Source organism: Trichomonas vaginalis, chromosome IV (assembly GCF_026262505.1).
Source record: "Trichomonas vaginalis G3 chromosome IV, whole genome shotgun sequence".
In the NCBI taxonomy this organism is placed as follows: Eukaryota; Parabasalia; order Trichomonadida; family Trichomonadidae; genus Trichomonas; species Trichomonas vaginalis.
Genome location: NC_067206.1, coordinates 4125394 through 4136352, shown reverse-complemented (window position 1 = coordinate 4136352; position 10959 = coordinate 4125394). Strand labels below are relative to the sequence as shown.

Sequence of the window (10959 nt, the reverse complement as noted above, 5' to 3'; positions counted from 1 at the left end):
ATAGACAGAATATTAACACCAAGTGGACAGAAGTTAAAGTGTCTGCAAATGCTTTTCGTTAGCTTGAAAATAGTTTTATCTGAACCATCCAAACCTTCGAACTTCACTATATGGTTGTAATTTCTTATAGCATATCTTATAGCATCTTTGTCATTACTATGGTTATTTTTGACTCAATAGGAGATAGAATAGTTTTGCCATAAATGCTGTTCAGAATGAGTTTTATAATTTCTTGTAAGGGGTTTTCCTTCTTTCTTATACTTTAACCTTAACTCAAACAACTTCTTTACTTCATCTCTTATTCTCATATCTCTGTTTCCATCGTAATAGTATCCTTGCAACACTTCACATTTGACACCTTGATATTTTATGAGGTCTTGTAATGTTATATGGTCAACATACATGAACAGCAAGTGTTTGAACTTCTTGGAACGTTAAGTTCTGGATTTAGTTCAGGGTCGCAAACTATTAAATGAAAGTGTCTGGGTATACCAATCTCTGTTATCTTAATGAGAACAAAGAAGCCAGACATAAACTTTTCACCAATGGGTTCCTTTTGGTCATCATCGAATAAATGTCTCATGAGATACTCTGTGCTTAGCATCTCATCCTTCAATACTTTTGGAATACCTTCTAAAGTATAAAGTCTTGCTATAGCTGAAGGATATAATGAAACAGTGTCGAAGTCAGCAATGAGTTTCTTTTTGCTCTTTTGTTTCATGTTATCTGACAACATACATCTTCCACCTTGAATGCATCTCGAAATAAATTCTCTTGGTTTATTTGAGAGGTCATAAAGATTTCCATTCGGGAAGTATACTCTGTTCTCAAACAATTTGTTAGCAATTGAACAAATACTAACGTAGTCATAAACGTTTAAATCAAACTCTTTCAATAAGTCATTGCGGAACTTTACAAAACCTTCTCTTAAAATTCTTACATCTTGTTTGCAGTAAAACGTGCTATATTTTTCTAAGTCGAAGTGGTTTCATCTATTCTGCAACCTTTGATGGAATCTATGTTTTTCATAAATGTATCTGCATCATGGATAAACTTACATGCTTCAGAAATGACACCAGTTCTGTTGTCATTTGCTAACAAAACACTGCTGTAGTAGTTATATGGAAATACTTCTTTCGGTCCTGTTTGTAAGTTAAACATAGCAGGAAATAGTTTAAGCTTCTTATTTATAACACTGTAAGAGTCTTTTATAATAATTGCCCGTCCTTTATATAAACCAGTTATTTGCATTGTTCGTGAACCTTTAATGATGGGAGTTCCTTTCACTTCTGTCATGTGTCTTAAGATGAAGTTTATGTCATAACTGAGGTTGTGAAAATATATTAAACTCTTGTCAGGAGTCTTTCCAAAAATTCTGTTGCACAGTTTTGACCCCAAATGCTTTCACTACTGAACCATCTTCACTGTCATAACAGATGTTAAAAGCTTTATGAAAGCCATCCGTACTACACTCAAAGTCAGCAAAGAAAACGTGCTCAGGAATGAATTTACATTTAGCTTTATTTACTTCTTTTGACTCTGCTTTCTTCTTCAGTTGTACACAATACTTTGGAGCATATGTCAAATCTTTAAATGGTGCAAGGTTCTGTTTATATAAGTCAGTAGTATATGTGAAAAGTTCTCCATAAGAAATAGGTTCGAAATATTTGCACTCCCACAATGTTTTCATAACATCCCATAACGGTGTTGTTCTATCATAACGAACTACATATTTATCTTCTCTCTTTGTATAAATCTTCATCTGTTTCTCAATGTTCATTCCACCACAAGCTTTGAGAATTTCTTTATAGTTTCGAATGAAGTATGTTGTCATTGGTAATCTTTCATTTAGCATGTAGTGGTCTTCAACAAGAAGTAAGTCAATAGTTCTAACAGTTTCGCATTCTTTTGGTATATATCTCTTTATTTCATTATGTCTTGAGTCATTGAAATAACCAATGGTAACATTAAATGATATACCTGTTGCGTCAGAAATTTCTTGTACTTTACTTTGAGGAAAGTCTCTAACACGAATGACTTCTCTCATGTGGTCAATAGTTTCTTCATTTACTCCAGCCTGAATGCAAGCATAAACGAAACAATTGTCCTCTGTCATAAGTATTGCAGTTCTTTTGTTCAGTTCATTGAAGATTTGGTAGCGTTCAAGATTTATAGGTAATGTGCAAAGATACTTCCAGAACTGACCGCTTCTCTTCTTATAAAACTTCTTTTCACCATTATCTTTCCAAAAGCTTTCTATAAGTGCTGGGTTTCCTGTTTGCTTAAGAGCTTCCAAAATGGCTTTCTGGTCATTTGTCAGTGTGCTTTCATCTCTATATGGTCTCTTTTTTGGTTTGCCTTTCTTTACATCTGACATCGTTAAGCCTTCATATTCTGTTAAATCATACATCTTTATTTCGTAAGATTCTTTATGTTTGTCAAGAAGAAGTCATAGTGCATTTCAACAATACCTGCAGCATTTGCTTCTATCTCTGATATAAAGTTCTCCTTCAAGAGCTGATGTAGTAATGTTCCAATATTATTGAGGTTTAACGTAGAACATTCATACTTTCCACCAAGTTTATAACATACCATCCATCTCTGTTGTGAGTTTATTTTAATTTTCTCTAAGAGTCTCATGAAAACCTTACCGAAATGTTTGTGTAAGTAGTCTCTGTTTGGTTCATCTAAAGCTTCGATGTTAAAGTCAATGAGTCTATTGCCTGACTTCACATTCCTCTTCCTATTCTCTTCATCTTTCTTTAACCATCTCTCACCTTCTTTTGGTTTGTCGTCAATGGAACGAATGACATCGTTAGCTTTGCGAACTTGTTCTATAGCACTTTTAAACATCTCTCTTCTCTGTTGTTTCAGTGTGTCGTCTCTTCTTCTTGTTTCACCAACGTTTGCATTTGTATGTTCAAACATTTCTTGACGAACATCATGCGAAAGAGCTTTACGAGTATGACCAACGTTCGCATTTGTTATGTCAAACATCTCTCTTCTTACTTCATGAGGTATTGAACGTCTATGATATAAGTCAATAGCAACGTCATTTAAAGGAAATGCTATTGCATGGACTTCGTCCTCGCCGCGTTGCGGCTTTATGAACTCATGAATTCTATCATAACTTATTGCACCATTATAGTCTTTAATGAAGTCAGCGAGTGCTTTTTTGTTTGTTGCGTAATGCTTTGCAACATCTATATTAGCTTCTGTAAGAAGTTGTTTTATTTCCGAGTGTTCTAACTTAGACAACTTCCGATACATCTTTAGTAGGAAATAAAAAAATATTTTTTGAAAAAATAAACTTAGAAAAATTATTTCTTTCTATATTTGCCATTCCGAACTTCGAAAAGATGTTTTATACCAGCATAGAATTTTTCTCTAGAGCTTGGTCTTATATTGTTTTCATGACAATATTTTCTATATTCTTCATATAAAGCCTTTTTTTCATACATTTTATAAGGACAATCTAACCAGAATAGCGCATATCCATTTTCGTTATCTAGGTCTCTATATGTTTCTTCTGTTTGTAGAATTTCGCTTTCTTCTGTTTGTAGAATTTCGCTTTCTCTATTTAGTTCTATGTCTATATATTGTGGCTTAAAAGGATGTGGGCAAGAAGGGTCTGGCGCTATGTAAAAAGTTAATTTTTCTGTCATCTTTTCTATCGGATAAAAAATATTTTTTGAAAAATTAGATTACATTTTTTAAGTTATTTTTCAAAATAATTTAATATTTTTATTTTAATGAAACACATGCAAGATTGCAAGTTCTTTTCATACAATGCTCTCGCTACTGCCATCAAGAATGAGTTCAATGGTTCTGCAAACGTTAATGTTATCTTTAACAAGAAGTTTGTGAAAGAATCTAAGTTTGGTCAGTATGTCAGACCATTAGCTATTGTCATTGACCGCAAACGTTATACTTCACAAGAGTTAGCAGTAGTTTTGAAACAAAAGAGTTTCTTCGTGAATGTCAAAGATACTCATTATACTGTCATAAAGAACTCCAACATTGACTTCTTCAGTATTGCTATGAATCTTTCCGAACAGAAAGAATATAAGAAGGGTGAAACATCTGTGAAATATTATCCTTCATCTCTGAAGACAATAACGAACAAAGATGTTATACAAAAGTTCTTACAAAGGTTGAAGAAGCTTCTATTGACATTGACGAAGGAAGTGAAATGGTTGAAGAAATTGACCCTGAAGCTATTAAGCAAAATATATTTTTGGTGAAGAGGTGAGATATCACCGTTTTTTCACCTCATTCTCTCTTCGTTAATGTTGTCGTGACTTCTTCGTTAATGTTGTCGTGACTTCTTCGTTAATGTTGTCGTGACTTCATTCTTCCTTTGAAGTTATCGAAATATTCTGTTATTTTTTCCTTCAGTAATGGTAAGTCTTCTTTGAATGTAAGTATTGTGCAACCTTTGATGTCATAGTGTGTTTGAGGAAGAGTATTTTGACAATTTCCTTTATTTGCTCATTCGGTGTCATTGAAATCGGTAAGTTTTCACGATAGAACCAGTTTCTGTCAGATTTATATATTTTAGCAAGGTCGTAAAAGCTTTTGTTGTTTCTTCTGACTAAATGCAACATAACCATATCTCTGTCTTCTTCATTCTCCAACTCTTCAGTATAAATCATATATTATAGTTCTTTTCCTTTCCTTTGGTACTGAACGTGGTATTCTTTTCTGTATGCTTTTGTCTTGGATTCAATGACTTCATCTTTTGCTTGAAGTTTCTTTCCATCTCTCCACGTTCTGTCTGTGAAGTTCGTCAAGAAGTTTGTATATTCCAAGCATAACGTGTGAAGCCCACATTGAAACTGCATTTACTAAAAGTCTATGAACATAATATCCTCTCAAACCGTTTGGGCAATTTTTCACGGTTTTCATAGAGTTTTGGCGACTGGGATTTTTTACCTACTCGCTGTTCTTTCACTGTTTTCAGAAAAAAGTACGTCTCGCTGTGCTTCACTTAATAGTTCTATGGTGCTTTGGTTCCTAACAGTCTTAGGAAGCTTAGTATCTGGAGCAAAACAAGCCGTCAAAATACTTTGCATTTGGTACATGTCGTCTTTGACAGAACGAATGAGTCTCAATTGTTTGTTATATTGTATGTACTCGTATTCTTCATTTATGACTTCATGAACGATAGCAGTTGTTGTGTTCTCTGATGTTGACATATCTGTCTTTACATACAGGATAAAAATAAATAATAAAAACTAACTTTATTTTTTTGAGATAAACACTATTTCTTCACAACATTAAATTTTATCCTGTATGAAATGACTTTAAAAAGATTATTGACTGACTTCGAATACTATCTCATTGACGCACTGACAGAACCCTCAAAACTGTGTTGAAAGTTCTTTAAGCTTTAAGATTGAAGGTACGACGCATTTTGTCTTCACTTACGTATTGAAAAATATGACCGTTATCATAACGAAGTGAATCAAACACTAATAAAATTTGTAGATAAAAAATTGGTTACAATGAATATTTTAAACGTGAAGACCAAACACTGCTGGAGATGATGAAGAATACAGACAATTATTGAAAAAAATAACGCAAGATTAGATGCAATAGAAAAGAAGTTTAATGAATGTCTTACAAACACGTATGAATATCTTATGCAGTGGAAGCCAGATGGAAATAAATTTACGTCAAATATGCAATTTATAAAATCTTATGTCGACAGGCTACGTAGCACAGTGGTCAAAGGTGGTTATGGAGGGGTCAAGGTTGTGTTCGAACCGCGACAGCGCCGTATTTTCTATTTTCTTTATTTGTCTGTTTTGTCGTGAATAAAATATCATAAAAGTGCTCTATCTTCCACGGGAATAAATAAAAAAATTTACTTTATTTCTTCTTTATTTCTTCTTTATTTCTTTGTTCCCGTGGAAGAAGGGTTTTGCTGTTTTTCTCAGCCGAAATCAATGATTTTTATTTTTGAATCCTTAGCGAATGAGGAATCTTTTCTCGTGGAAGCTTTGAACAAAAATAATGTTTAGGTGAAGTGGTGAGATGTCACCTGTTTTTTCACCTCTTTTCTCACCTCTTTTTTCACCTAATTTTTCACCTCCTTTTTCACCTAAACATTATTTTTGGTGAATTCAATAAAAATAAATGGTTCATTTACTCACAATAATTTTGTACAAAACGACCCCAAACTTTTAACTTCTTCTGCAGTTTCTTAATGCTAATCTTAGCGAGTTCATATTCTCTAAATTCTCTCTTTAAATCTTCTTGTTCCCATTGGTCAGTTCGTATGAAGAATCTCTATAACCATAACATATCTCACGTTCATGTTCTAATTGTTTTTCGCGCATTTTTCAACTTCTTCTTCAAACAAAGGTTTAGCATTCTCTACTGTATCTTCGAGTTCTTCTTCATCTAATTCTCATGAACTTTCTTGTCTATGGAGTCCATAATATCTTTGACATAAAATGCATACTTTACATGAGCACCATTCAGCAACAAAATGAACGAGGTCAGGATGTATGTAAATACCTTTGAATTCATTATACACCCTTAGTAAGCTCATAAAATGCTTGTTTTGAGGTTGAGCCACTTTTGGCTCGACCGTATTCTTTCATCCAAAACTCAAGAATTTCCTGCATTTTAACACTATTGAGAAATCTGTTTAAATGGTTTAACTTTCCTGCTTCTCTTGCCATCTTTGTTGCATTTATATAACCATCCTTGTCTCTACGTAAGACTTCAATACCGTTATAAGTGCCTTTTGTGAATGTTTCAATTAGATTTGTTCGTGAATGTTTTTGCTTCGACTGACATTTCTGTTCTTACATACAAAATAAAATAAATAAAAATAAACTAACTTTATTTTTTTGTCTTAAGGAAATTCACGAAAATTCAAGAGGTGAAAAAACAGGTGAGAAAACAGGTGAAATCTCACCTCTTCACCTATAATATATTTTTGTCTGATTTACATCTAATGAAAAAGTTTAGAAGAATTTTCTTATTCTTTCTGGCATATTTTTGTCTTTCCAGTACTCCCGCTCTAATGGTCCCAGATGTGTTGGCTTCGACTCTCTCAAGTTCTTAGATGGTATAACATCTTCAACGCTCCTTCATATCTTACTTTATAAGTGTCATCGTTTATGTTGTAGTCAAGTATTTCAATAACCACTCCTCGCTTTGCTTCGTCAATGGTTTCAGCAAGTTTGCCATTACTACTTTCGACTAATTTATGTCGAGGATAAAATGCTATGGAGTCGTCAGCAGCTTTTATAAGATATCCATTACCTTGCGTAGAGTCTACGATATAATAATTTCGACTTAACCTTAAACGTTTCTTTGTCAACGGTTTGTCGTCAAGAACTACACGAACTTTTGTACCAGGAATGAGGGTAAATTGTTTGAATTTCTGATATTTTGTGTTTGACTTAGTTTCTTTTGTATATACTTTTCTTTTGTTGTTGTGTCATTGAATTTGGTGTATGTCCTGTTGTAGAATGTGTTGAGGAATTGTAAACTTCGATGAAATGTTTCATTGTTTCTTCGGTAAAGTCTCGCTCTTGATTTAAATCTCTGAGAGTCTTATGAAGCGGTTAATGATACCGAGTATGTTATGGTTATGGTCTTCAGTAGTGTAGTGAGTTATGTTATGCTTAATGAGAAATTCTGTGATTTCATTGCTGAGGTATGCACTGTCTTGGTCTGATGTTAAAGTACTTGGGTTATGTTCTGCTACAAACTTTTGTAAAACTCTTAACACTTCACGAGTTCCTTTATTTTTCATTGGATATGCTATGCTTTTACGAGTGTTAACATTTATGAAGATGAGGAATGGTTTATGACCTCCTTTTCTGCTTTGAATGAGAGTGTCAAATTGGTATGCGTCAGGAGTGTTGGAGTAAATTGGTAAAAGTAGTCGTAAGGGTTTATTTTTGTTTGATGTACAACATTTTTGTCAAAGAACCTTTTCACTTCAGCTCTGTTAGTAAATCCCCAACTCTTTGCAGCTTCATTGAATTCTTAAATGACCTCCATGGATGTTGTTCGAATACTTCTTTCAAGCTCATTTATGTAAAGTTAAAGATTTTAACCAACTCGTATCCAAGCGTGCATTGTTATATAAGGAGGCATATAATCTTTTCCATTACCTGCTGGGTCTGTAATACCAGCTACAACATGTGCATGATTTCCTGCAGTTCCACAGAAAATACCTGTGCTAACATCTTTGGGGTCATCTGAGATATCATATCTGTTCATTCCCTGTCTATTCGAACCCGCTGCAAGATTTATATAACCTCTTTTTGTTATTGAATGTGAATGGTTTCCTTCCACAGATGTTCTTCCACTGAACCTATGCATATGTGAAGGAAGGTTTTCAATACCTATTTTCTTTGAACCTCCCATCTTCATTGACTGCGTATTAGTGTAGAATGGAAAACTGTCAACTATTTCATACCATCTACCACCAAATAAAGTGTTTGGATTTATTGGATTCATAGACGTATAAACAGCTCCTATAGGATATATTAAATCATATATGCTCATAACTCTATAAACATATTCTAAAGAACTTATGTCATTAAATACCATTTGGAATGTATCTCCCGGATGAAATGTTGCATTTGTTCCACTTTTATAATGTAATGTTAGTTCAATAGAATTATCCAAGAAAAATTCAAAAGTATCTGGTTGAAGACCTCTAACAAATTCAAATGGAGTTGCTGGTTCACCATTTATAATTTCTGTTGTAAATGTCATTGTATCTGGTTTCGAAAATTTCTTTGTTAGTTCTGCATCCACATAAGTTTTATCTGCTTTCTTATCTAACATTGTTGGTAGTTCATATGCTTCAAAGTTTCTGGCATGACTTTCAATGTTCCTGCAACTCTTATCTAAACTGTTAAGAGTATCTTTTACGCTTGTACTTGGATTTTCTAATGGTGCACTTGAACCAAGGTCAAAGTTCAATATTATGTCGTCTGCTCTAACAGTAGTGAAGGATTTATGTGTATGGTTCTTGTCAGCTTTACTGTCTAATGTAGCTTGAAGTTCATTTATATCGGAGATGTTGTGTTTATGAGATTTCAAAACTTTGTTCATTGCTTCGAGTTCAACTTTGTCAGCTTTACTTTTAATAGCATCTTCAAACGTTATTTTTGCCTTAACTCTCAAAGTAAATCTTGGTTCAACTAATACACCGTTAACATTGAAAGTAGAGGCATAAATTTCACCGGTATAACCAAATGCTTCTGGTGCTTTAGCTACATCATACTGTACAGTACAGCTTATGTCATAACCTTTAGCACGAATGTATTTATATCTTCTTTCATTAACATTTTTTGTCTTCGCTTCATCACTTCGTGTTAAATATCCATGGTAGTCCGTTATAATCTGTTCGTCTGAAGTTATATAATGAACATGGTTCTTGTCCGCTTTACTATTTAATGTAGCTTGAAGTTCATTTATATCGGAGATATTGTGTTTATGAGATTTCAAAACTTTGTTCATTGCGTCAAGTTCATTTTTGTCCGCTTTACTATTTAATGTAGCTTGAAGTTCATTTATATCGGAGATATTGTGTTTATGTTCTTTATCTGCTTTTTCGGCTAATTTCTCTTCTATCTCATTTATTTCAAGTTCATGCCTACCACCACCTCCCGAAGAAGTATTTTTCTTCAGCTCTTGAAGAACGTCCACTTCGCCATCTTTGGTGTCAATAATGAGACTTTGTGTTAAAACCTTTCCTGTCTTAATGGATGTTTGTAAAACTTCTTCTTCACCGTGTTCGGGGTCATGGTCGTCATCATATCTTGTGAAATCAGAGATGTTGTCATACATTAAGCATATCTGTCTCAAAAGTTCTGCTATTTGAAACTGGAACGAAAGATATACAGAACTTTCATCATCTCCTAAAGTCAAGTCTGCTTTCTTAAGTATTTCTTGAATGTATGCAATGAGAACAGAGTACCTTGGAAAATATTCGAACAATATTTCATTAGCTGTTGGTTTTGGTGGTTCTTCTGGAGTTTCTGTTGTTTCAGTTCCTTCTGTTTCTGTTGGAGTTTCTGCATCTCTTGACTTCAATGCTCTTGCTCTCAAAGACCTAAATGTTAGAGCACCGGGTTTTACAAAGGACTTTATAAATGCTTTAATAGTTCCTGGTAAGTTATTGTTAGCATTAAGTAAGTTCCTTATGCTTCCATCATGTACGTCCATAGCACTATGTAAAAAATCTATACTTTTCTTGTAGTCAGCAATAGACTGACTGTGATTTTTTAAAGATTTGTCAATACCTTTAAGCCAATCTTCATGCATGTCTGATACTGAGCCAAGAATATCATTTGCTTCCTTTAGTGTATTTTGTGCTTGTCGTAAAGTATCCAATCCCGTACGTGCATTGTTTGCTATACGTCTTACAGTATCTATTTGACTCCTTGTTTCTTGCATCCAACCAGATAAAGTTTTAATAGTATCCGAACCATTTGAAATGAAGTTCAAAGCATTTTTAACGTCATTTAAAACTTCTTCACCAAGTACTGCCCATATCTTTCCGATTTGGTATTGAAGAACTCCATATGAAGCAGCTGTTAAACCAGTATTTATAAGGTCCCATATCCATGATTTAGCAGTTTTTCCATCCTTTCCATCCTTTCCATCCAAACCGTTTTCGCCTTGAGGTCCTTGTATTCCTTGATCCTTGTATTCCTTGAGGTCCTTGTATTCCTTGTGGTCCGGTGTCACCCTTCTCTCCTTTCAGTTCATCTTTATGTTCGTTATAATATTCTAATGTCATAAGGTGTACATCATTACTGCTACCAGCAACGCCAAGAATTTGTTTCTCATTCATGACTAAATTCTTTAAGCATTTAATGTTGTCGTCAAATCGAAAGCTCTTTAACAATTCAATGAGAACATTCAGTACTTTCACTAATGAGGCATCTACTGTAGAATTTATATATTGCACCG

General features: G+C 33.8%; 6 pseudogenes across 6 annotated transcripts, besides 1 other annotated feature; 1 reads left to right on the top strand and 5 right to left on the bottom strand.

Annotated features, from left to right (window-relative positions):
- Positions 1 to 10959: part of a mobile genetic element that runs on past the window's edge.
- TVAGG3_0026270 lies at positions 1118 to 2067 on the bottom strand (annotated as a pseudogene). The gene has a single exon. A coding segment is annotated over exon 1 (950 nt).
- Positions 2937 to 3270, bottom strand: TVAGG3_0026260 (annotated as a pseudogene). Its single transcript has one exon. A coding segment is annotated over exon 1 (334 nt).
- Positions 3753 to 4224, top strand: TVAGG3_0026250 (annotated as a pseudogene). Its single transcript has one exon. A coding segment is annotated over exon 1 (472 nt).
- Positions 6151 to 6810, bottom strand: TVAGG3_0026240 (annotated as a pseudogene). The gene has a single exon. A coding segment is annotated over exon 1 (660 nt).
- Positions 6981 to 7463, bottom strand: TVAGG3_0026230 (annotated as a pseudogene). Its single transcript has one exon. A coding segment is annotated over exon 1 (483 nt).
- TVAGG3_0026220 lies at positions 9144 to 10840 on the bottom strand (annotated as a pseudogene). The gene has a single exon. A coding segment is annotated over exon 1 (1697 nt).